Raw genomic sequence first — 24,881 nt, 5'->3', positions numbered from 1 at the left:
CGCCGCGGTAGAGGAGGAAGGAGCTTGGGCGACAAGCCTCCACGACGCAAGCATCCGAGGCTGCACCGCAAGGCGCAAGGTAAGGTAACTCCAGCAACAGAGCAACAGTTTTTCACCTCTTTCCTTTCAAAAGAAAAAATAGTTTTTCACCTCTGCTTGGACTTTGCTATTAGCCTGCGATCGCCCTGTTATTAGTTGTTTAATTACCACCGACAATTATATGTTGGTGCAGCATACTGTCAAATTACTCCACCAACGAAAGATATCTAGTCTTTTCCTAAACTAAAGCTGGACATCTCCAGAGCTTTTGACTCGGTGGACTGGACTTTCTTGCTAGAAATTTTGGGACATTTGGGTTTTGGTCCTACCCGGCGCACTTTAATCTCAAATTTGCTGCAGTCAGCCTCGACCCAGATTTTACTCGATGGAGAACCAGGGGAATCCATTTATCATCAACGAGGGCTGCGCCAAGGGGATCCACTCTCCCCAATGCTATTTATCCTAGTCATGGATGTGCTGAACAGTTTATTTGTCAAGGCAGACTCGGAGGGACTGCTTGCACCCTTACTTTCATCTAGGCAAAGGGTCTCACTTTATGCAGATGATGTGGCACTGTTTATCTGCTCGATTGATGCAGATCTCCAGCTAACAAAAAACATCTTGCAAACTTTTGGAGAAGCTTCGGGACGTCAAACCAATCTGCAGAAAAGTTGTGTGATTCCCATACAATGTAGCGAGGATATTGGAGAGATGGTAAACAACAATCTGCAGTGCAGCACTGCTAGCTTTCCCACTACTTATTTGGGTTTACCTATTTCTGACAAGAAGCTGAGAAGGGGTGACTTGTTCGTCTGGATGGAGAAGATCGCCAGCAAACTGCCAGGATGGAAAGCATCACTATTGACTTCAGCTGGTCGGGCAGTGTTAACACGTTTCGTGCTCACTGCCATCCCCGTTTATATACTGGTGGCGATCAAAGTACCCAAGTGGTTCCTGCGGAGTGTTGATAAAATCCGAAAGGGATTCTTGTCGATTGGAAGAAAGAGTACTAATGGTGGTTGTTGTCTAGTGGCTTGGGAAAACGTCATGCGACCTATCGACCTTGGAGGACTGGGCATCCACAACTTTGTGGTTTTGGGGTGGGCACTACAGTTGAGGTGGCTTTGGCTCGATAAAACCAAACCTGACCGGCATTGGGCTGGTCTGAAAATCCTGGTCTACAACAATACAGCCGTTATGCTTGCCATTTCAATTGAAACTACAGTGGGGAATGGAAGGGATACTCCTTTTTGGAGCGATCGCTGGCTACACGGGTGCAGACTAGAGGAGCTGGCTCCGGAGGTAGTCCGTTGTGTGCCCTTAAGAATAAGAAAACGGAGAAAAGTAAATGAGGCGCTACATGATCATGCTTGGGTAGCAGACATTAGAAGTGCACTGGGATGGCGCGGTCTAGCAGAATATCTTTATCTTTGGGACCTGTTATACATCGTTGGAAGCCCGAAGCTTCAGGTTTATTCTCTACGAAATCGGCGTACAGAAATTTCTTTGTTGGAGCCATTACTTTTGGGCCATGGAAGAAAACTTGGAAATGAAAAATGCAAAACTTTTTGTGTGGCTGGCCATTCGGAATCGTTGTTGGACTGCGGATCGTTTACAAAAAAGAGGGATGCCTCATCCGGAGCGTTGCCCCCTCTGCGATTAAGAGAGGAAACGACCCAACACATCCTCACTTCTTGCGTCTTTGCAAGGCAGTTCTTGTACGCTGTGTTGCAGCCTCTTAGTTTGATCAATTTAACACCCACAAGAAGGGATACCTTCGCAACTGGTGGTTGAAAGCAGAAAAGAAGATTCAGAAATCACTTAGAAAGGGGTTCAATTCCCTCTGTATTCTGGACGCCTGGGTACTTTGGAAGCATAGAAATGCTTGTGTTTTTGAGGGTTCACCTCCAAATCTGCAAGTAGCTCTCCAAGCTTTCAAAGATGAAGCCCATCTTTAGCAGTCCACAGGGGCAAAAGGGTTTACTGCTCTTTTACCCTCTTTTGTAATAGTTTCTTTTTTCAACCCGGCTGCTCTCATTCTAGGCTGGCTTTCTTATATTTGCACTATCATTTCTCTCTTAATATAAAGATACGCTGCAGAGTCCCCGATGCTGGTGCACGCAGGTGCGGCCGGACAGGTCGCGCCAGGGCAGTGAAAAGGCCGTTTGTTCGGTTACCTTGGGCGGGTAAAAGTAAACGCACCCAAAGGCTGATTTACCGCGGCCGGCGGGCGGCGGCAGCCATGCTGCCGCCATCCCTTCCCTTGAGGTTACAATTACTGGCCCCGAGGCAAAGGCAGAGAGAGAGAGAGAGATGGCCGATGGGGGGTAAAAACGACATGTCATCCGTCACGTGACGCGTACTTGAGCCTGTCGCCTATCCTCTAAAATAGCTCATGTTAAAAAAAAATAGCCAGAGCAGCTAGTGAAGGAAGGAGGAGGAAAAGAATGGCGGTGGCTTCGCTCCGGTGTGAAGGCGAAAGCGAGGGGAGGAAGATTTGGAGAAGAAGGCGTGCCCCGCTTTTTCTTTCCATCGATCCCTGTAAAACCTGCGCTCTTGACATGAGCTTTGGGCCACGCGGTTCTTCATCTTCTTTCCGTTTCGACTCCTCTAACGGTTACGCCTGATTACTCTTGTCAACCTTTCTCCGTTGGTGCAAAAACCGCTGCTTTTTGTTGATGGGGAAAAAAAAGAGGTTTTGATTTGGATGTGTCGAAGTGAAAGGGGGGAACTTGGGTGAAAGGGACAAGTTTGTTGTGAGCAAATGAGACATGCGTGTTCAATCCGGCACAGCTGAATCGGTTCCTTTCCTCCCCCCGGATCCAGCAACCGTTTTCAGCTACCTCTCCCTGCTCTGCTCGAACTGAAACAGAAGCAGCTGCTGTACGGTTGCCGAACTGAAATCCTCTCCAAACAAGGAAACTGGTAAAACCTGCAAGACGAAATGCTCCAAGTTCCTGCCAGAATGACTTTGCCTGATTGCCTGATGCCTCTGCAAGAATTTTGAGAACGAACAGCGAGTGAAAGGCAGCTGAAGGTGGACAGAGGAGTTGTGCAGTGAACAGAGGAAGAACGCGAGACTATACACATGCTTTTGTTCGGTATTCCTTCCTCAACAAGGCCCAATCAGAGATGCTACATGAAGTTCATCAAATGTTGAAGGCTTCGAGTTTTCAGGTTACGGATGAACAAGCAGAGAAATCAGTGATAGCAACTAATTTCCACCGGATGAACGAGCTGGTTGACATCACCCCGAAATCCTTACACGAAGCTATAGATCGCAACGCAACGCAAAAGAACATCATCTCCTACTAGCTACTACTTTTCTATGCATCTTTTTTGCAGTTCTTGGCACTAGATTAACCAACTAATCACTTCCACAGTGACAGCGACCAGCAGCAGAGTCGCATCACATCACAACCCCAGGTGAGCCGAGCAGGGCGGAGCTCCAAGCGCAGGGCAGTGCCGCCACGGCCCGGTCGCGAGTCACGACCGGGAGGAGACGGCGGCGGCGGCGTTGAGCCCGCGGGCGAGGCCGTGGACGGCGCCGTAGCTGCGGTGGCCGAGCCCGATGCAGCCGAAGAGGAGGAAGCCCTGCCGGTACGGCAGGTTCGTGCGCCGCCTCATCTCCTCCGCCTCGGCCCGGCGCGCCTCGTACAGCCGCTCGTGCGCGGACCTCCGCCGCCCGCCACGGTGGCCCAAGGTCCTCGTCGTCGTCGCCGCCGGCGACGGAGACGGCGAGGGCGACGGGCTCCGCTTCGGAGCCGCGGCTGGGGACGGCGATGTTGGCGGGACTGGACCCGTGGGAAGGTGCGAGTGGTGGTGGGTCTTGCCGCCGTCGGACTTGCTGCGGTGGAGGAGGTCCTTGAGGAACCCGCCCCAGCGGCGGGAGCCCCTGGAGGAGGACGAGGACGAGGCCGACGAGGCGGAGGACGCGGTGGACGAGGAGGACGACGAGCGCGACGCCGCGGGGGTCACCGCGGCCGCCTGCTCCTCGTCGGCAGCGGGCTCGTTCTCCGGCGCGGGCGCCTGAGGCGCTGGGGCCGGCGACCTCCTCCAGTGCGTGCGGAACGGGGACATGGACCGCGCCTTCCGGCGCACGGAGCGGCCCCGGACGCGCCCGCGCTCGTCGGGCACGGCGCCGATGCCGCCGCCGCCGTCCTCCTCCTCCTCCTCCTCCGCGGCGCCGGGCGCCGCTTTGGCGCCCCCGTGGGGCTGCTGCGGCTGGAGCAGCGCGGCGGCGAGGCGGACGGGGCGGATCTGGCCGTTGCAGAAGAGCTCGTCGGCGGACGACATGGCGGCGGCGGAGGGCGACGGGAACCGCGACGAGAAGTCGAAGTCGAAGTCGAGGAGGCCGGCGGCGGCGCCGAAGTCCTTGGCGCCCCCGCGGGTGGGGCTGGCCGGGGCGCTGTAGAAGCAGGCGGCGTGGTGGGGCAGGTAGGCGTCGCGGTCCCGGGTGGGGCTGGACGGCGCGCTGACGAAGGGCGTGGAGCAGGCGCTGTCGCCGGTGCCGCCGGCGTCCGCTGCGGCGGCGGACATCGCGTGGGCGGTGTCTACTTGGCTGTGGCGGTGGAGAAGGTGGCGGTAGTGGTGGGTTGGTGTGGCTTGCCTGCTGCTGGTGGTGGGAACTGGGAGAAGCGTGGCAGCGTGCGCGGCTGGGAGTTTTTAACTAGGGGAAAGTTTCATGCGATTCAGCCCCTGCGATTTTGGGCAATCGCGGGACGGGTCGGTTGCGTGGGTTTGGGGAGGGGGTGGTTGGCAATAACGAGACTCTACAGGGGTTCTCGTGGGAGGATATTCCGGGCAGATTGCCAGATCTGACCCTGCCGAACCGCGTAATCTCCTGCGTGCATGCCAGGTCATCAGAGACGAGCTCATACATACGCAACCCCAGGTCATCAGGTCTTAGCCATGGAGGCTCTCAATGCAGCTTCCTTGGGTGTTCGGTCGACGCTCCGGGCCGCTGCTCGGAGTAGGAGGGCAGGGTAGGCTAGGCGCGGGGCCACGTGCCGAGCCATGGGGGCCCGGGCCATGCAACAAGGTGGCCCAGCGCCTCCGTGACTGCACAGTGCGGCTCTGCCGAGGCCCCGCCCACGGCATCTCCCGTTCCGTTCCGCCATGCACACCTCCGTCCTGCTGGACGGACGCGCGCTGACGTCCAAGCACCAGGACACTACGCAGCGCACAGCGTGCCTAGCTCCCCCCCTTTCCACGCCACCATCATCACCACCCGCGACGCGACGACGTACATTCCTCATGGGCTTCTGGCCCAAACCACCACGGCGACGCACCACCACCACCTGGGCTACGGGCCTACGATCCTGCAGCCGGCAGCCCAGCTACCCATCCCGCCGCGCGCCAGCAGCAGGCCCAGCACCACCCGATGCCGACTACACACAAAAGCGCGCCGCCGCCGCGCCCGCCCGTTCCCGCCATTTTCCTTCCCCCAAATCCCGCCCCTCTCGCTCGGCCTGCCCCCACCCCCCACCCTACTCCGGCGGGGAGAGGGCCCGGTCACCTGCTCGCCGGCGATGGACCACCGGGCGCGGAGGGAGCGGGAGGGCCGCCGCCTGCTCGACCTCGCCGCCGACTGCGGCTTCGACCGCGGCCTCGCCGCCAGCTGCCTCGCCCGCCTCCACCAGATCTACGGTACGTGCTCGCGCCGCCGCCGGTTCCTTTCCCCCGTCACCAGCCGGCTGCGGTCCCGCTGGGACGGCCGCGGCTGCCCCGGTGCTCCGGCCCTCCTTCCGGTCCGGGCCGCACGTGCGCGGTCATCAGCTCTCCATGGGGAATCTCTGCCTCTCGGCTGAGGTTCAGACATCTCTCTGGCTGATTTCTTCATTGCTGCAAGCTATGAAGATTATCTTCATGACGAAAGGAACTGTTTGGGGATATCTGGCTAAATTGGACGGTATTATCGTCATAATGTGGCGTTTAGGTGCTGCTCTGCTGGGAAAATAAGGACATTGTGTGCCGCTAGTAAACCTTTGGTGGTGCTTAATTTCTTCTTTGCTCCCCATCTTGGCAAGAGTGCACGGTTGAGTTTTCTTTTCGCAGAAAGGAAAAGAGTCGTAACGTACTATTTTATGGGTATTCAGAAAGGTGGAAGCAATGTTTACATTGTTGAATCCGCAAAACTGCTCTCATCGTTTGTTTCTTTTGGAATGCTTACTGGGATTGTCTGGCCACTGAGATATAGTTCCTTCTTCTGCTGCAGGGGAGGATGGCATGGGTTTGGTTACCGTTGAGAACTGCGGCGATGATTTCCTTGCCTCGCTGGCTGATGCCACACAGCCTACTGATGACTGGGACGACCTGAAAGGGATTGAGACCGAAGCGTGTGGCAATTTGAATGATATGATGATGAAGAATGCACCTGACTGTAATCGAGGAGTTGCTATGGACGGTTCTCTTACCTTCAGAGAGACAGATTCGTTTGGTCACCGCGCTCCTGATGATTTGGAGGCTTTTGAATTTCCCTCAGATGGTTCAGATTTTGACATGGGGGATGGAATTGATAACTTTCGCAACAATTCTTCCAGTATCCAAAGGCAAGCGCAATCTAGAAACTCTGGAATGCAGAGCCGGAGCTCGGCAAAGTCTACTGTAAGCCACTAATCCTGATCTTCCTCTACTAGCCATTTCCATCCTCATTTTAGTTTTGCATTAGGTGATACCATAACGGAAGATGATTGAGCATGCATACAGACAGGATACCAAACATGGTATCATGGTGTTCAATCTGTGCTTTCAAGCAAGCTTACTTGACCTTTTGCCTTTCTGCTGCTGATTTTAGCTAATATTTGTCATCCCTGATTTATAATGTGTAGGTGACCGGGGGAGCCAACAGATATGAGTCAACGACTCCCACTTCAAATAGAGAGAGGCATCCAGCTGCATTTCATCAAAAGAGAGAAACTCTTAATTATGAGCAGCTTAGTTGTCTTGACGATGTCAACTTTGCTAATGTTGTCATCTTTGGCAACAAAAGCTTCAGGCCTCTGCAGTATGAAGCTTGCAGGGCTGCAATGGATAATCAAGACTGTTTCATACTTATGCCAACTGGTGGTGGGAAGAGCCTGTGTTATCAGGTCAGCTAATTCTATGTTCTTGTTCGACATTATTATTTCTATTGCTCGGTGTCAAGACCTTGAACACTTGATCAAAATTACTATTCTTGCAGCTTCCAGCAACATTGCACCAAGGTGTCACTGTTGTTGTATGCCCATTGCTGTCGCTTATCCAGGATCAGATTGTGGCATTAACCTACAAGTTTGCGATACCGGCAGCATTCTTAAATTCTCAGCAAACTCCTGCTCAGGCATCTGCAGTAATCCAAGAGCTCAGGTAACATTATGTGGTCTCTGTGACATTTGAGATTAGATATATAATGTACCTTCTTTTAGCTGTGCTAGAAATGTCTTGCAGAGTACCTAATCACCAATGAAACGGATACATATTGCTGTATGCATGCCATGTTATCATGATGTGATTATCCCATTGCAGATCCGGCAAGCCATCCTTCAAACTTCTATATGTAACTCCAGAAAGAATTGCTGCAAACTACACGTTTATGGAGATCCTTAAAGGTTTAGATCAGAGGGTACTAGTCTGAAACTTCATTGTTTAAATTATACTTTCTGCAGAGGATAAACTTTTTTTTATCCAAGTTTGGCTGAGAAATGGTGTTATAAATGTCTTTGAATAGGGACTGCTAGCAAGATTTGTGATCGATGAAGCACATTGTGTAAGGTAACACATCAGTCTGGCATTTGTGATCATTGTTTTAGAAGGAAGCGGCTATATGCCTATATCCTGACAGTAGTTCTGATTTTCATTTCTAAACCAGTCAATGGGGACATGACTTCCGTCCAGATTACCGTGGCCTAGGATGCCTCAAGCAGAACTTCCCTAGGGTCCCAATCATGGCTTTAACTGCAACAGCAACTGAATCTGTCCGTAAGGTAATAAAGCGCTCTCTCACACAACAGCTTGGGCACAACTGCATAAATTTCTCACTGTTAAGTGGATGGAATCTGCAGGATGTCCTTGGTGCTTTAAGGATATCTAATGCTGTCATTCTCAAGAGGAGCTTTGATAGACTGAATCTCAACTATGAGGTGATCGGCAAGGCGAAAACTGCCCAGAAGCAGCTGGGTGATCTCCTGAAAGAGCGCTTCATGAACAAATCTGGCATTGTGTACTGTCTCTCGAAGAATGAATGTGCAGACACCGCCAAGTTCTTGAGGGAGAAATACAAGATCAAATGCGCGCATTACCATGCTGGCCTGGCAGCTCGTCAGAGAACCAGTGTCCAAGAAAAATGGCACAGTGGGGAGGTCAAGGTCATCTGTGCTACCATAGCCTTTGGCATGGGGATCGACAAGCCTGATGTGGTACGTATTTTCAGCCTTTGTTAGCATATACCTCTATCTATGTTCTATCGGTCTCTGCAAGATTTGTCATCCTAATATCTTCACTGTGCAGCGCTTTGTCATCCACAACACCATGTCGAAATCAATAGAAAGCTACTATCAGGAGTCCGGGAGGGCAGGAAGAGACAACCTTCCTGCACATTGCATTGTTCTGTACCAGAAGAAAGACTTCAGTCGCATTGTGTGCATGCTGAGGAACGCTGACAACTTCAACAGCGAGAGCTTCAGGGCGGCGATGGAGCAAGCTAAGAAGATGCAATCATACTGTGAGCTGAAGGTAAATGTACAATTCAGTACACGATGTTGTCAAATGTGCTGCATAAACTGAAAAGTACACGAGTGCTGATTTATTCCCCTTTTCCTGCAGACTGAATGCCGGAGGCAGGCGCTCCTGGAGCACTTTGGTGAGCAGTACAGCAGGCAAAGATGCAGAGACGGCCCCAGCCCCTGCGACAACTGCCTGAAGACATAGTTTTAGGAAAATTAGGCATGGCCATAACCTCCATGATGCCTGGTCCACTTCGGACCTAGATGTGAACTTGTCACGCCAGGTCGGCCTCTGTATATATAGCATCCAGATTCGAGAGTCCAAACAAGTGCCACAGCTGTGCGTGATGTGATGCTGTACTTGCTGTAATGTGGTCATTTCAGTGGCCTCTTGAGGTGCATGCTTTACCAAGAAGATACCAAGAGCTCGTTGAACATGCTTACTGTGAACCTCTAGTGTGAGATACCTTTGGGTTCTCCAGCGTCGAGCGTTCTTGTCTATGGAATTGCTTCTGGTTGTTCATGAGTAATTACAGGGATTAGCTATATTGTCTGGTAAAAACAAACAACTGTTTACTGTCATTACTATGTCACTGAATGATACTTGCTCCCGTGACAGGAGAGGATGGACAACATTTTCTTACTGTGGAGAATTGCAGCGAAGATTTCCTCTCTGCATTGGCTGATGCAATAAAGGTACTGAAGACTGGGACAACCTGGAGGTGATAGAGAGTACAGCTCGTGGCCGTTCGAATGGAATGATGACAAACAGTTCGAGTGATGATAAAGGAGTTGCTGCTACAAACCGTCCTTTGTTCAGGAAGCCAGATCCATTCACTTCAAAGACAAGGAAGGCAAATTCAACAAGTGAGTCTATAACTTCACAGATGACTCAAATATTGACATGTTGGATGAAATGGACAACCATAGCACCAATTCTGTTAGCGTGCAAAGGAAGAGACGGTCCAGAAATCCTGAACTGCAGCGCAGGGGCTCAGCAAACTTTGAGGATGCAAGCAAACTGTCAGGTGCAGGAGAGCAGAAGCTTCTACAACTCACCATGTGATTTTGAGCATTGCAGTGCCGGATACAGACACTCCTGGCGCCCTTTGCTGGTTAGGACCCTGCGATAAGCCACCCGAACCTTGCATTTAATTGTAATAACTGTGCGCTGACCGAATTACATAATTCTGGGAAGAAAGAGTCATGGACATAAACTCCATGATGGCCTTCACCTTTCTTATTTTCTTATGTATCGGATGGGACTTATACGAGCTTGTGATGTTTGCTGTCCCTGTAATACTCTACCTCCGTTCTTAAATAATAAATATATGACACCATTTGACTTTTTTCATTCGTTTGACTATTCATCTTTTCTACAAATATTTATGCAAATAGACAAATCAACAAGCTAAATCTAAAATACTATTGATGATAGACGTAGTGCTACTCATCTTTGCTTGATTTAACTAATTTATTAGATAAATATTGTGCCTTTTGTCCTAAGTGCCTTCAATTTCAATGTCTTACGTAGCTTCTTTTTCTTCAGCGTTAAATGTGTAATGGATGTGATATCCGTTTGGACACTGATTATTTCTTTTAGTATGTACTGGAATCAAATATTTAAGCCTTTCATAATATATTTGGTAAATATGTGTGTTGGGTTCGGATGAGCCGAAACCAGACAGAATGATGGAAATGGGACTCAATCAACATAGTAAGCTTAGAGTAATAGAGTGTGAAGGAGAGCAAGCCGAACAAGTAAAAGAACAAATGGTCAAAATTCCCATCCTCCAAGCCCTAGTGCTCTATTTATAGGGAGGAGAAGACAGTTGTTTATATTTATTTCATTGATAGGGTCAAATGTTACAAAAAGATTCCTAGAATTTACAAAGAAGTCCCTAGAACTTACAAACAGGCCTCTGGATGTTGCAACTAAGTTCCTAAACCTCCCGAACAAGCTCTTAGACCCTCTAACTTAGCCTCTTTTACACAAAGAGAGTCCCTAACCTTAGGTGATGGCCTAAAGCGCAGCCCCAACAATGTGAAAAACTGGGAAGGTTGCACCTTAAATGTGACACCACACCTTAACGTGATTTATAAAATATCTCTCTCATTGAACAGAGATTTTGAGGATTTCCAGGGATATTCAAATTTGGTTCATAAGCATGAAACAAACCAAGACGAAAATTTCTTATCAGTCACTACGTTGTCATGCTCTTTCAATACACTAGCAGCTTGGCCCGTGTTATGACCTATTAGTGTGCGAGCACCATTCCAGTCTTGAGGTAAGCTGGTTGCTGAGGCATAGGAAGTGTAACATCCTGGCAGCTGAGCATCAGAACAACCTCCTGCATGGTAGGCCGGTTTGCAGGGTTCTCTTCGACACACAGCAGTGCTATCTGGATGCATCTTAGTATGTCTGTCCTCTCAGTCTCAGATTCATCACCTAGGGGTGCACCGACAAGCTTGATCAATCTTCCTGCTCTCCATAAATGCCAGGCCTGAGGGAAGGGAACAAAATGATTTTTTTTATAAAATACATCAAAGATTGTTAACTAAAAGGCCCATACTGGATGTCTATTATGTCAAGAGATGGAGATAGCTTGAAAGTTGTACTCACCCTCCTATTCAGAAATCCATGATCATCTCCAGATTCTCCGCTTGCAAGTGAAAAGCATCTGTGTCCACTTATTATCTCAAGAAGCAATGCTCCGAAGCCATACACATCTGATTTGATTGAGAAAAGACGTCTTTCCCGACATTCCGGAGCGGTGAAACCACTAAAAGATGGAAAAAAAATGTAAGCACTCAAGCAGTTAGAAAGAAAAAAGAGCATGCTGTTGTGTCACAATCATGATATGAATCTGATATGATCTTACATTGAGCCCACTATGCGGTTGGCAAACTCTTCCTCTACACCTGGACTATATGTTCTTGCCAAGCCAAAATCAGAAATCTTGGGATGCATGTTGGAGTCCAAGAGAATGTTGCTTGGCTTTAAATCTCCATGTATAACATGTAGTCCACAGTGCTTATGAAGGTAAAGCAATCCCTCAGATACCCCTTTAATTATCTGAGAGCATGCAGGCCAGTCCAGATACAACCTTCTCGATATAGCACCTACGGAATGCTAACACTAATAAGCTCACTAAATAAGCACATAAATCTTATCTAAAAATGAGGTGAAGTAGTGGGTACGTGCCAAAGATAAAGGCATCGAGGCTTCCATTCGACATATACTCATAGACCAAAATCCTCTCACTTCCCTGCATACAGTCTCCAAGAAGCTTAACTATATTGGTATGCTGAAGCTTCGTAAGAAAGTAAATCTCGTTTTGAAACTCCAAATCTTGGACATCCAGTTGATTAGGTGAAGAAGGTAAATCAAAACATCTTTTGACAGCAACCACATGTCCGTCATGCAGTTGACCCTGAATGCAAACAAAATATTCAAATGACAACCAATATTTTTGCGCAAACTAATTTGGGCACCTAACAAAGAGTTCGGTTGTATGAGTAACATGACAATGGAGTTTCTAATCCTCTATAATATTACAGTGCTATTTGATATTACAGTGCTATTTGATAGCTACGACTTCTCCATCTTCTTGTTAATTAGCACAGCATAAAATGGAATAGAAGATTATATAAGGCACATGAAAAGCAGACGGAAAAGCATATCAAAGTCTAGGAAGCCAAACTTTGCAAGCAAGCATATCCATGAATTAAAGATGGCATTTTTTTTACTTTTTGAAGCAGGTATGGCTATATTTATGTATACTACTCTTGTAAAACATGCAGATGAAAGAAATAATTCTTCTTAAAAAGATACTAATGATATTTATACATGTTCAGATTATATAATATTCCAGATAACCTTTGGTCAACATATGGCATTTTTCTTTTTCTTTTTTTTTTGGGGGGGGGGGGGGGTTCAGGTGGTTGAAGGGAGGGGGGGGGGTTGGGTGGTATGAATACCTTGTAAACACAACCAAAGCTACCTTGTCCAATTTGATTCTCATCAGAGAAGTTGTTTGTAGCATCAATCAACTGGGCTAAACTGAATTTGAGTGCCTCTGTTATGTAAGGAAAAGGATGTCGAGATCAATCTATTTGGCACTCCTAAAACCTACTATTTTCCTCAAGAATACTCCTGTAGTTGGTTTGTTGACAGCCATATTACTATTTAACAGGACATACCAGCACAATTCATTTGGATAGAGCGCCTTTTAACTTCACGGTATACTTCAGTCCTGTCATTGCAAAACAGAAAAACAATCTTTTTTCTCACAAAAGTAAAGAAAAGTTAATCTTTTGATATTAGCAGAAACGTTGCAAGTTCTGTATTGTTTTCATGGACCTTTCACCAAATTATCTCTTTGAGATAGAAAACTGATTAACAAAATTCGAAATTGAATTCAAGCAATCTTGTTCCAAGCCAGTCTTTCATCAACTTTACAGAAATGTGCAGAAAACTAAATGTATGTTATATGTAAGAGATAAATGTGTTGCACTTATCTAACCTTGTCTCACAGGATGAGCAACCTGTAAACAGTCTCGGCACCTCTCTTACAGCCTGAAATAACAAACTAGGTGTCTGGGTACTGATAAACTGGAACGAAGATGTTTCTCAAAATAAGTCGATTTTGACAGGTCAAGTTCTTCTAGACTACTACATGATGCTTCATTGGAAGTCTACAAATATGAGAAAGAATTAATTACCATGTAAATTAATGTGATTTTGCACCATATTTATACAAACTTGTATTCTCCCACATGCACATTGTTCCTCATATTCTCTCTTTTCTTATATATCGGAGTTGTGCATTGTTTTCCTAGAAGTGTGAATGCATGAAAGGAGAAGAAGAGGAATAATAAAGACTGTCAGGTTTTTCACATTAGGGGTGAAGGGGAAGGACGGGGCCAATCAGATACATGGTACTCAAGTTTCAACTACTTTTCAAGTGTATTTTGGGAGAAGAAGACCTAAAGAAGCTTTTATTGTCTCCATGCTTGCGCATGGCCAGTTTACAATGCTTCTTTTTTCATTAACCCATGCCAATTAAAGATGCTGCATCCTTGTTGTCGACATAAGACCTTCATGGAACAAATTAATCATTCTATTTCAGTCACTAATCATGGTCAATTCAGTTATTAAAATTTACTTTATAGTCTACCGATTACCATACCTGCGAATGTGGAGGCCGTATGATTTCTAGAATTTGGTCCAGGCGATCTGCGGTGTCGATATGGCTGATCAGTGGGAAAACTTGGAGACATGAGTTCAATCTATTCTGCAGAACTCGGAACTGATCTGCCTGCCTCCCGCCCATGAAAAGATGATATACATAGTTGTTGTTTTGGCAGGACGTGACAAGCATGTATGCTTCACGTAGGATCTGCTCGAGCTCGTTCAGTCCATTCCTGATCTCTGGTTGTTGCATCATCTCTGAAGACTGCAACTTTCTCAGCAGGTCACCAATTATTTGCACATGCTGAACAAGCTGCTGGCAGGTCTTCTTGTTATGGCGAGCAGTCCGAGCTGCCTGCACAATCATGACGACAAGCTTGACTGCATCAACCCCTGCAAGCTTCGCGATGTCCATTTTCTCTCTTCTTGGCTGCTTCCTCCCAGGACTAGTGACCTGTGATCACACCAGACTGCTTTGCTACAGATGCATCACCCTAGTAGAACAAGAGCAATCTTTGCGAGACAAGCTAGCTCTGGCATGCTAGGTGGATGAAACAAGCTCATAGACAGCAAGGTAGGTTGTAACACGCATCGTCTAATGGCAGAGTACTCCTGTCAAAGACAGAAGAAGCTTGACTGCTTGACAAACCCACTAGTCATGGACAAGGGAATGGTCATACACGCGTAGGCACGTCACAGTTGTTTACAGGGGGTCCTACTCCTACAATGACATAGGCAAGACTTCCAAGTCTATGATGGGGAACTTTTTGGAACTAGTATAAACCATGGATAGAGAAGTGGTGGGAGTGATACGGCACTCGAAAGTGATGCGGTGTTTTTTTTTTGACTAATCAAAAGTGATGGTCCAGCTACCTGATTTTCTTAAATAAATGCAAGGCGGCAATGCAATGCAGATGTTTGACAGTTGAGAGACCGTGCCTTTGAGCCTGTTAAATGTTGGATGGAGCTTTTACCGATTCCGCATGTACAGGGAGTCTTTTTTTTTTTTGCCCATGATCCTTGCTGCGTGACATTTCCATTCTGAACTAAGGCTTGGTGAAATTTCCACGAACACCTGATGGATGAGATAGTTTGGTTTGCACCTGGAACCACCCCTGAAGGCCGTTCCACGCACGCCGCGCTCACCGTTTTTCCGTTCCAGGTCCGTTTCTCTAACCTTCTTTGAATTTTTTGCGGGGCGAGTGTTTAGAGGGGGAAATAACGGGTGGGAACTTAGCTTACAAATACAGATTTGAAGTTGTAAATACAACATGCAACTGTCAAACTAGGTTGATTAGCAGTTAGTTATTACAGTGTGTCTGTAATATCCAGAGTACTCATATATTTACATTAAACTGACTTCATACCCAAATTACTGGTACTAATATTGGAAGGCACGATCCATGTTACTAGTACATTGAAAGACAAAGACTTGACAGGAACACTAAAACATTCCAGCAACCTGTCAATTATACAAAAACAAAGAAGAAAGTCATCATTGGCTACAACTTGATTGAATTGGAGCATTATCTACAATATCATCATTCTCAGGACAAGAAGCATCTTCTTGAATGATTTGGACATATTTAGAAGCATATGAGCAGACAATAGGTCTAATTGCTTCATACATAGCAATGTGAAGACTCTACGAAATTTGAGGCACCGTCCTACTTGTCTAAAAAGGGTCAGCAAAAAAAATACGGATTCATACATTAAAAACAGTACAACACTGAATACCTGCAGAATCTCTTAGTTGATAAGCATGCTTGCCTGAAACAATCAAGCTGGTCGATAAATGAAATGTTGAATCAATCTATCAAAAATGTTGATATAGCCAATTAAAAATGTTGGATTGGATCTAATAAATGTTGAATATAGGCTTTGGAATGCCAAAAGACTTAACACTATCTTTATGAATATCTATCAGTATAGTAAAAGATAAGAACCAAATAAACAAAATATTGAGTGGGCTCATTTCCAATGTTGAAATAGTTAATTTCTTATAAATGTGTATGGCTAGAGTCCAAAAAAGTTGAATTAACTAGATTTAAATGTTGAATAAACTAGACATAAATGTTGAATCAGCCTATTGGAGATGTTGGGGTACCTATTAATGAACACATTTTTACAAGCAAGCATTTACAAATGTTGATTCAGATCAAATAAATATTAAAACTTCACCGTCTTAATGGATATCTGTCACCATAATCTAGCAAGTGTTGAATTAGATAAACTAAAATATTGACTCAGCTCATCTAAGATGTTGAAATAGACTTCCGGATGTGCTTTCCTAATAACGAATCTGTTATTCATGTATACTGAAATAAGTTTATCATAATGTGGAACATTGGAAGGATAGGAGGCGCACATATATGAAAACATTTTTCCAAACATCTAGCCATACCACTTTGGTGTAGTGTAACAACCAATAAGAGCAGTCGCCGACTCGCCACGCACCCTGAACACAGTAGATAATTTGTCCTAGTTCTGCCAACAATGAAATGAGTACTCAAACTAGACCATTCGAGATTGAAGCTTATCAGTGTGATTTTTGCGTCTCATAAAATTTGACAAAGTTTGGTCCAGAAATTTTGTGTTGTCTGATAATACGACATCAATTTGGAAGGTCAGATTTTCAAGATTTTTTTTTGTAAAACTCCTACATATGAGTTTTGACAGGTTTTTCAAGTTTAGCCAGTTCTCACCAGATACGCTCCCTTCAACATTTTTCTGACTAGGAGCATGAAGATCTAGAAGGCTGAAAGAATTAAACTATTGGTTATAGCCTAAGCTGTTAAGAAAGGTGTCACAAGTTTGATTCATAGATTCAATGTTCAGCAGGATCAAGAATTAGTAGAATAAAAAAATGAAGTTGGTTAGCACTCGAGGAAGCATTGGACATATATGCCATACTGTAGTATTAAAAAGTAAGTAGAAAAAAAATGTTCCACTTCAACTGTTATTCATCTACTTCCCACGGAGAACCCATGTGACTTGTTAGCATTAACAGAGAGAAATGGAATAAGACTGAGAGGTGGGCAAGGCAACCAACACAAAGCCTGCTAGAGTCCTCATGGTAGGCAAGGAAGCCAATACAAGCCTGCAGTCCTTATGAACCTGCAACCAGAGCCATGAGTTCCTTCGTCAGAGAACCTACAATCCACGAGGCCACTACCTGGGATTACTGAAGAATAAGAGATCAACCAAACATCTTGCTCTAAACAAATTAAAGCATAACTTTATGTAGGAATCTGGTTTTGCCAGTTAAATATTATTTGGCGTACATCGAAGCAGTATTCATTGGAAGCATTAAGTCATGAACTTTTGTGCATTAAAATTAGGGAGCCTTCTGTTCTTGTTGGTGTAAATAGAGCAAATGTAAAAGACCATTCTGCATATTGTAGCAAAGTAATGAAGAGTGTGGGGGAGGCTGCGATTGATCCATTGTCTTCATTCCATTATTCTGGTCATGCGATCCGTCCAAGGAGGAAGAGGAGCAGTCCTTCCTTTCCTTGGCCCCTTTTCCTGGACCATGGCGACATAGCTCTCTGTATCGCTTGTACGGAACGAGTCTCGCGCGCCACATCCCAGGGCTGTGGGATGGCGCAGTTCGCGCACGAGCCGGCCTCATGGCCATGTCTTTGTTCTATTTCTTTTCATCAATCATCAGAGTCTGAAAAAACGCTGCCGCATTCGCAGCACCAGTCTCGTGTATCCAGTCGTGATCGCGTGCATTGTTCATCACTTGGTCTTCAATTCAAACAGATCATCCATCGTTCAATACCGTTTCAAGCCTCGTCTCTGGACGGCATTACATTAGACTCTGCCGCTGAAAGGACTAGTGTTGCTGGTTTGCTGCATTGACTTGCAGTTCGCATGCCTGTGCCACGCAGCTCAATGGGGCAACGACACGCCACCACCGCTCGATCTGAACCATTTCAGCGCGGGAAGAACAAGACGACACTGGTTCAAATCTGGTGGGCTCAACTGTAATTATCTGGATCATTTTTTTGTCTTAGTTTTGAGATTGTTCAGCCTCAATCGTTTTGAGCCCACCAGGCCAATAAACAGCTGGGTTGGGGGAAAGTCAAAAATCAGGCAGCCCACAAACAGCCCAGGAAGCCCAGCGTCCAGCATCCTGTGTTTGAATACTGCTCTTAACATGATTTAGGACCATGCATTTAGCTCTTACAGAACAAAGGTAATTTGCGTGGGTTTCCAGGGCGTTCTTTTAATAAAAAAAGATGGTTCGAAAGCAAGAAAGAACATTAGAATCATCTCCTGTATGTCGGATCTGGAGCCTGCCACTGTAAAAGAGCAAAAAAAAAAAAGGAACCGTACCGTCTCTAAAGTAAAAGGTTGCAAAAAGAAAAAGTGAGCTCAGTTAGTTCCTTTCTTGATTAGCAAAGCAACTAGTGCGCTAAACCTTCTCCTAAGTTCCTAATCAGTGGATGCATGGCCCCACTTGTGGCAGTTATTTTAATCCCTGCCATGAACTACGTTCTTTCCAGAACTACGCTTAATTATTCCCTGATGTTTGACGTAGAATGGCCAAGATTGTGTTGCGGTTTGCGCTTTGCAGGCGAGTCTAGAACCCACTGGAAAAATGAGTCGCATTAAAAAAAATTGCATCCTTGAATAGCCAACATATTGTTGAGAGTATGCTAGCTACTTTATGGATACGTTGATCACTACAGAATTTATTTTCTTGTAAAATCAGAGCAACTTCTGTCTCAGACAACAGCCTTTTCTACTGACTGAATGGCTGGGAGCCAAACGGGTGCTCACTGTCAGTTCCAGCTCTTTCCATCTCCTGTATCATCCTACCATTAAATTCAATGAGTAGGATTAGTTCATGCTGACTCACCAACCTGGGTCCTCACTGAATCTGCAACAGCAAATGCTGCACAGTTCCCCTGTGGTTCAGTAACCAACCAACCAACCAATCAAAAAGTTCAGGTAGCCAAAATGTTGCTGCTCATGGCCTGCTCTCCATTCAGAAAACGGATAACGAAATTCAGCAGGAAAGGTTGGCTGAAAAATGTTGCAATTGTAGGTGAGTTGGGGACCATGATGCAATGTTATGCAGGCAGGATACGGCAGGGCACATTGCAGAGGTTAGTGGGCCCATGCTGATGCAATTGTACGTTCTAGATCCTCCTGATGACAGGGTCAGCTCATAACTACAGGAACAGCCGCAAATCGCAAATTGTTGGGCCTTAAATATTTCATGGTGGAAGTTCAGAACCATTTGATGGATGTAGATGTACTGGGAATTTTTTTTTATTGGTTCATTGTTTCATATCTGAACCATAAAGTTCGCTTAATTAGATACCTAGTGAACTTTATTTTTAACTTTCTGTTGAAAAAGGGCTGTTTTCATTGCGAAATGAGAAGTCAAAGTTGAGAGAAGTGTGGTAGCCTGGATTTGCTCTTTATGAAAAGATATCTAGTTGGTTCGAGCTGTTCTCGAGTTTTCATGTCCTTGTCAGGAATGAAAAGATGAGTTGTAGCATTGTAGCTGTTGATATATATTTTTTATTAAATCGGTCAAAATTAGAAAAGTTTGACTTAGGATAAAACCAAAATATTTTACATTTTTAAACGGAGAGAATACTACTGTTGCAAAGTATACTTTGTTACAATATAATGCCTATTTGGGCTTAGTTAATATAACAGGTAGTATTATCTCCTACTTGTCCGTTTACAGAGAGGAACTTTGGGTGTGTTCGGTAATCCTTAGAGGGGTCTAAAAAATAGCCCGTTCAACTAGAGGTATAAAGATTTTAGATGTATACTAGAGGGGTGTTCGTTTACGGCCTCTAAAACCACGGGAGCACGCGGCGAGGGCGGCGGGGGAGGAGCTCGCGGCGGGGGCGGCGGCGCGCGGCGGTGCGGGGGAGGAGCAGGGGCAGCGGCGCGCGGCGGGCGGGGAAGAGCAGGGGCGGCGGCGCGGGGGCGTGGGGGGAGAGAGGGGGCGGCGGCGCGGTGGGGGGGAGAGAGGGGACGGCGGGGCGGCGGCGCGGGGGGTGGGGGGGAGAGAGGGGGCCGGCGGCGCGGGGGGTGGGGGGGAGAGAGGGGACGGCGGGGCGGCGCGGGGAGGAGCAGGGGGCCGGCGGCGCGGGGGGTGGGGGGGAGAGAGGGGGCCGGCGGCGCGGGGGGTGGGGGGAGAGAGGGGACGGCGGGGCGGCGCGGGGAGTGGGGGGGAGGAGCAGGGGCGGCGGCGCGGCGGGGAGTGCGGGGGAGGAGCACGGGGCGGCCGGCGGCGCGGGGAGTGGGGGGAGGAGCAGGGGGCCGGCGGCGCGGGGGGTGGGGGGGAGAGAGGGGGCCAGCGGCGCGGGGGGTGGGGGGAGAGAGGGCGGCGGAGGAGCGGGCGGCGGGGAGAGCAGGGGCGGCGGCGGGAGGAGCACGGGGGCGGCGGCGGGGGGAGGAGCACGCGGGCGGGGGCGCGTGGGGAGACGAGCCGAGCGGATTAGAGGGCGTTAGAGCCTCCGCGGGCTCTAAAATTTCTGGGGGGTCTAACAGAGACCCGTTCGTTTCCAAGCCTCTAAAATTTAGAGGTTTGGCTCTATTAGAGGGGGAAACGAACAGGCCCTTTGTTACAATGCGATGAGCATGATAACGTAAACCTGACGCACACGTCTATCCGGATCAGCATCCCGGGCCCTCACTGAATCCGCAACAGCAAAATGGTGTATGGTTCCCCGGCAGCAAATCAATGATTCAGCTAAAACCAACGTTGCTCATGGTCAATGTTCAGAGATGGATCACGCAATGTGGCAAAGAAATTTGGCAAGAAGATGTGCAAAGAAAGCTGATCTGAAATAGGGTCCATAAAATGAGTTCTAGGTAGGACACGCCAGTGCACATTCTGGATGGCCAGTAGCAGGTCAAGCAGCATCACCAAAATGCCGTTATTTGAGCTTGAATATTTCGTCATGGAGGTTCATCAGAAGTTCAGAACCATTGAATCCTATAGGATGGCTCTAGATGCATCAAGAGTTTAGCACAAATCAGAAACACAAACCTACCCCAAAGGCACAGGGCAAGTTCACCGAATCAGAGGATTCTTGTGGACGACGTGAATTACTAGGTTTTGGCATCATCTTCAGATTTCGCCACACGTACACTACATGTCTCTTTGTCTGCCATCTTCGCTACGAGACAGATTGGCGAGCGTGCGTGCTTGACATCTGGAACCGTTGCAGCAGGGACACGGCAGAAGCAGATGGTTGCACACAAGGTTGCATCCGTCTGCACCGCTCGCTTTCCGTCCATGTCGAGCTGCGCGTGCCGACGCCGGCCGCCGACCACGCTGCTCCGGCCATCTGATGAGCTCCACACGGTGACGAACACATATCCGGCTCTCATTTGCCCGTCCCAAGCTCTCCCTGATCTGAAACACTTTTCTGAAAATTTCGTGTAATCAAATACCACAGTCGCGTTCCGCTCAGTTGCATGCCGTCTTTCTCCTCCAAAGTTCCTGATGCTCTGCAGAAGAGACTCCCCTCACCTGTCGCGACGTCAGCACGCTCCAGAGCGTTCCTAAAGTAGGGTCCGGCCCAGCGTCTTCGTCCTCCCGGCGCCCGTGCCTATAAATCGCCATGGAACACGCTCGCTCACCTTGTCCTCATCAGCTCAGATACCTCCAGGAGCTTGGTTAGCTAGCACATCGGCGGGTAATCTCCCTCTTGGCATCGCCTGAATCTTCTTCTCTCCGAACATTCTCGCTCCAGTCTTCTTGTGCCCGGCCGGTCGCGTTGCCAATGGCGCCGCCTAACGAGTCGAAGCCCACGCCCAAGCTCGCCGCCGCCAATGCGGCCAAGGGCGGCCCGGCGTCGTCGCCCGCACCGTGCCTCTTCTCGCTGCAGGACGGGGAGCTCAGCGTCGGCGGCGGCAATAAGGCCGCGCTCCTCACGGGCGTGCCGGGGAACGTCACGCTCACCCCGTTCGCCGAGGCCTTCGACCCCGCGGCGTCGGACGCGCCGCGGGAGCTGGCCGAGCAGGCCGCGGCGAACGCGCGCCGCGGCGCGTTCCTGGGCTTCACGCTGCCGGCGCCGGCGAGCCGCGCGCCGTACCGCGTGGGGCGGCTGGCGGGCCCGCGGCGGTTCCTGAGCGTGTTCCGGTTCAAGACGTGGTGGAGCACGGCGTGGGCGGGGCGGCGCGGGCGCGACCTGCAGATGGAGACGCAGTGGGTGCTCCTCGAGGTGCCCGAGCTCGCCGGCGCCGGCGCGGGCTACGTCCTCGTGCTGCCGCTCGTGCAGGGGGGCTTCCGGTCGGCCATCTTCCCCGGCGACGACGACGGCGTCGTCATCTGCGCCGAGAGCGGGTCCGAGGCCGTCACCGGCACCGACTTCCGCCGCATCGCCTACGTGCACGCCGGCGACGACCCCTACAAGCTCATGCAGGAAGCCTACCTCGCCGCCAGGGTGCACCTCGGCACGTTCAGGTTGGTTTGGTACAAAAATTTTTCTTCCTCCTCGTGCATCTGCAAGGTTTCCTGCGGGCCCCACATGTCAGCTTGCCGCTGTGTCAATCGTGGCCGTTGATTTCGCGATCGGACGGTTGTGATTGACTCTCTGGCACGCGCGCGCGGCGCACCGCAGGTTGATACAGGAGAAGGCGTTGCCGGCGATGGCGGACCGGTTCGGGTGGTGCACGTGGGACGCCTTCTACCTCACCGTCGACCCCGCCGGCGTCTGGCAGGGCGTGTCGGAGTTCGCCGACGCCGGCCTGCCCCCGCGGTTCCTCATCATCGACGACGGCTGGCAGAGCGTGAACCGCGACGGCGACCCGCCGCACGAGGACGCGCCGGGGCTCGTGCTCGGCGGCGACCAGATGACCGCGCGCCTCTACCGCTTCGACGAGTGCGCGCGCTTCCGCGGGTACAGGGAGGGCGCGCTGATCCGCCGCCCGCCGGAGCTGTTCTACGACAAGAGCATGCCCAAGGCCGTCGTGCGCAAGGCCGCCGAGATCGAGAGCACCTGGAAGGCCAGGAAGAAGGCGGCGCAGGGCGGCGCCACCGATCTCTCGGGCTTCGACGTCAGGATCACGCAGCTGCGGCGCGAGCTCGATCAGCTGCTCGTGCAGAGGGACGCCGTCCTTGCGAGGCTCTGCGACGACGGCGGCGCCGGCGCCGGCGCCGGCGAGGTGGGGCTGAAGGCGTTCCTCAAGGACATGCGGCGGCGGTTCCCAGGGCTGGACGACGTGTACGTGTGGCAGGCGCTATGCGGCGGGTGGGGCGGTGTGCGTCCCGGCGCGACGCCGCTGGACGCGCGCGTCGTGCCGGCGCGGCCGTCGCCAGGTCTGGCCGGCACCATGGACGACCTCGCCGTGGACCGCATCATCGAGGGCGGGATCGGGCTGGTGCGCCCCGACCAGGCCGACGACCTCTACGAGTCCATGCACTCCTACCTCGCCGGCGCGGGCGTCACCGGCGTCAAGGTCGACGTCGTGCATACGCTGGAGTACGTCTGCGGGGAGCACGGCGGGCGCGTCGAGCTCGCCAGGGCCTACTACGACGGGCTATCCAGGTCCGTCGCCAAGAACTTCGCCGGCACGGGCATCATCGCCAGCATGCAGCAGTGCAACGACTTCTTCTTCCTCGGGACGCGGCAGGTGGCCATGGGCCGCGCCGGCGACGACTTCTGGTTCGAGGACCCCAACGGCGACCCCATGGGCGTGTACTGGCTGCAGGGCGCGCATATGGTGAACTGCGCCTACAACAGCCTGTGGATGGGCCAGTTCATCCGCCCGGACTGGGACATGTTCCAGTCCGACCACGCCTGCGCCGCCTTCCACGCCGCGTCCCGGGCCATCTGCGGCGGCCCCGTCTACGTCAGCGACTCCCTCGGTGGCCATGACTTCGAGCTGCTCAGGAGGCTCGTCTTCCCGGACGGCACCGTGCCCCGGTGCCTGCACTATGCTCTCCCCACCCGAGACTGCATGTTCAAGAACCCACTCTTTGATCAGGAAACTGTCCTCAAGATTTGGAACCTGAACAAGGTCAGTTACTCAGTTTCATGCAGTTTGTCTTTCTCTTTTGCATATGCAGCATATTATTTCTGGAAATGTTCAAACTTGTAAACTTTAGTTCTTGAGCTACTGTTCGTGACATGTAGTAGTATCTGAATTCTGAAACTGAAAACCGTCCAATTTTGCAGTTTGGAGGGGTCATTGGGGCCTTCAATTGCCAGGGCGCAGGTTGGGATCCGTTGGAGCACCGTGTCAGAGGCTACTCACACTGCTACAAGCCGGTCTCCGGCGAAGTCCGGCCCGCCGACGTTGAGTGGAGCCAGAGGGAGGACACTTCTGCCATGGCCAACGCCGGATCGTACGCAGTCTACCGATGCCAAACCGAAGAGCTTCTCCTGATGACGCCACATTCAGAGCCCATCCAGTTCACCCTCCAGCCATCGTCCTTCGAGCTCTTCACGTTTGCTCCAGTCGCAACCATCAGCGGTGCCGCCAAAGTGCGGTTTGCGCCGATCGGGCTGGTCGACCTGCTGAACTGTGGCGGCGCCATTGTCGATGTGGAGTATGGCAGTGGTGGTGAGGTGAGGATGAAGGTGAAGGGGGCGGGGAGACTGCTGGTGTACTCTGACGTGAAGCCAAGGAGGAGCTTGGTGGATGGCTGTGAGGCTGAATTCGAATGGGGAAATGGCGGGAAGCTGATGGTTGATGTGACGTGGAAGCAGGAGAAAGATGGTGTCTCTGATGTGGCCTTCTGTTACTAGGAGACGAGAATGCTGTGATGTTCTGCTGCTGCAACCAACAATGCTTGCAATTCTGTAAATATTTACCTTTTTCTTGTTTCTTTTTACATTTAATATACATGGTATGCCTGAATTAATTTGGATTTGTATTGTGTGAAATTTGTATTATTTCTAATGAACGAATTTTAAGTTGAAAATTTGTATGACTTGTTCTCCTCTGAGTTCTCTACA

At 49.6% G+C, this 24,881-nt stretch overlaps 4 protein-coding genes and 1 long non-coding RNA gene across 5 annotated transcripts; 2 read left to right on the top strand and 3 right to left on the bottom strand.

The window, feature by feature from the left end:
* Nucleotides 1-3,131: 3,131 nt before the first annotated feature.
* On the bottom strand, nt 3,132-4,711 carry LOC112902122 (uncharacterized protein DDB_G0271670-like). Its single transcript, XM_025971052.1, has one exon. The coding sequence runs from the start codon at nt 4,576-4,578 to the stop codon at nt 3,526-3,528; it is 1,053 nt and encodes a 350-aa protein (XP_025826837.1). The 5' UTR covers nt 4,579-4,711; the 3' UTR covers nt 3,132-3,525.
* An 873-nt stretch (nt 4,712-5,584) lies between these two features.
* LOC112902107 (ATP-dependent DNA helicase Q-like 1) lies at nt 5,585-9,222 on the top strand. Its single transcript, XM_025971030.1, has 10 exons — nt 5,585-5,688; nt 6,257-6,645; nt 6,870-7,130; nt 7,223-7,386; nt 7,546-7,642; nt 7,748-7,791; nt 7,889-8,003; nt 8,082-8,435; nt 8,527-8,751; nt 8,842-9,222. The coding sequence occupies exons 2-10, from the start codon at nt 6,268-6,270 to the stop codon at nt 8,944-8,946; spliced, it is 1,743 nt and encodes a 580-aa protein (XP_025826815.1). The 5' UTR covers nt 5,585-5,688; nt 6,257-6,267; the 3' UTR covers nt 8,947-9,222.
* A 1,338-nt stretch (nt 9,223-10,560) lies between these two features.
* Nucleotides 10,561-14,562, bottom strand: LOC112902117 (cysteine-rich receptor-like protein kinase 10). The gene is made up of 8 exons (XM_025971046.1): nt 13,934-14,562; nt 13,268-13,320; nt 12,945-12,997; nt 12,723-12,820; nt 11,947-12,175; nt 11,624-11,864; nt 11,365-11,524; nt 10,561-11,245 (listed from the first exon to the last, which is right to left on the bottom strand). Exons 1-8 carry the CDS (start codon nt 14,348-14,350, stop codon nt 11,000-11,002), a joined length of 1,497 nt encoding a protein of 498 aa, XP_025826831.1. The 5' UTR covers nt 14,351-14,562; the 3' UTR covers nt 10,561-10,999.
* A 636-nt stretch (nt 14,563-15,198) lies between these two features.
* On the bottom strand, nt 15,199-17,338 carry LOC112902133. Its single transcript, XR_003230489.1, has 2 exons — nt 16,340-17,338; nt 15,199-15,748 (listed from the first exon to the last, which is right to left on the bottom strand). It is a non-coding gene; the product is annotated as an uncharacterized LOC112902133 (long non-coding RNA).
* A 4,061-nt stretch (nt 17,339-21,399) lies between these two features.
* LOC112902098 (stachyose synthase-like) lies at nt 21,400-24,744 on the top strand. The gene is made up of 3 exons (XM_025971018.1): nt 21,400-22,384; nt 22,542-23,940; nt 24,099-24,744. The coding sequence occupies exons 1-3, from the start codon at nt 21,702-21,704 to the stop codon at nt 24,669-24,671; spliced, it is 2,655 nt and encodes an 884-aa protein (XP_025826803.1). The 5' UTR covers nt 21,400-21,701; the 3' UTR covers nt 24,672-24,744.
* Nucleotides 24,745-24,881: the final 137 nt, after the last annotated feature.

The sequence above is a fragment of the Panicum hallii genome, chromosome 8 (genome assembly GCF_002211085.1).
Source record: "Panicum hallii strain FIL2 chromosome 8, PHallii_v3.1, whole genome shotgun sequence".
Taxonomy (NCBI): domain Eukaryota; kingdom Viridiplantae; phylum Streptophyta; class Magnoliopsida; order Poales; family Poaceae; genus Panicum; species Panicum hallii.
The sequence above is the reverse complement of the archived record's forward strand: the minus strand, read 5'-3'. Positions and strand labels throughout refer to the sequence as shown.

Bases quoted from the DNA above. Each gene is read 5' to 3' on its own strand.
- LOC112902122 (XM_025971052.1), bottom strand. From the start codon at position 4,578: ATGTCCGCCGCCGCAGCGGACGCCGGCGGCACCGGCGACAGCGCCTGC.
- LOC112902107 (XM_025971030.1), top strand. From the start codon at position 6,268: ATGGGTTTGGTTACCGTTGAGAACTGCGGCGATGATTTCCTTGCCTCG. The intron at 7,792-7,888 runs GTAACACATCAG...TTTCTAAACCAG, and splicing joins GATGAAGCACATTGTGTAAG to TCAATGGGGACATGACTTCC. The intron at 8,752-8,841 runs GTAAATGTACAA...CTTTTCCTGCAG, and splicing joins AATCATACTGTGAGCTGAAG to ACTGAATGCCGGAGGCAGGC.
- LOC112902117 (XM_025971046.1), bottom strand. From the start codon at position 14,350: ATGGACATCGCGAAGCTTGCAGGGGTTGATGCAGTCAAGCTTGTCGTC. The intron at 12,998-13,267 runs GTTAGATAAGTG...TTGCAATGACAG, and splicing joins TGCTCATCCTGTGAGACAAG to GACTGAAGTATACCGTGAAG. The intron at 11,865-11,946 runs GCACGTACCCAC...AGCATTCCGTAG, and splicing joins CCTCGATGCCTTTATCTTTG to GTGCTATATCGAGAAGGTTG.
- LOC112902098 (XM_025971018.1), top strand. From the start codon at position 21,702: ATGGCGCCGCCTAACGAGTCGAAGCCCACGCCCAAGCTCGCCGCCGCC. The intron at 22,385-22,541 runs GTTGGTTTGGTA...GGCGCACCGCAG, and splicing joins GTGCACCTCGGCACGTTCAG to GTTGATACAGGAGAAGGCGT. The intron at 23,941-24,098 runs GTCAGTTACTCA...CCAATTTTGCAG, and splicing joins AGATTTGGAACCTGAACAAG to TTTGGAGGGGTCATTGGGGC.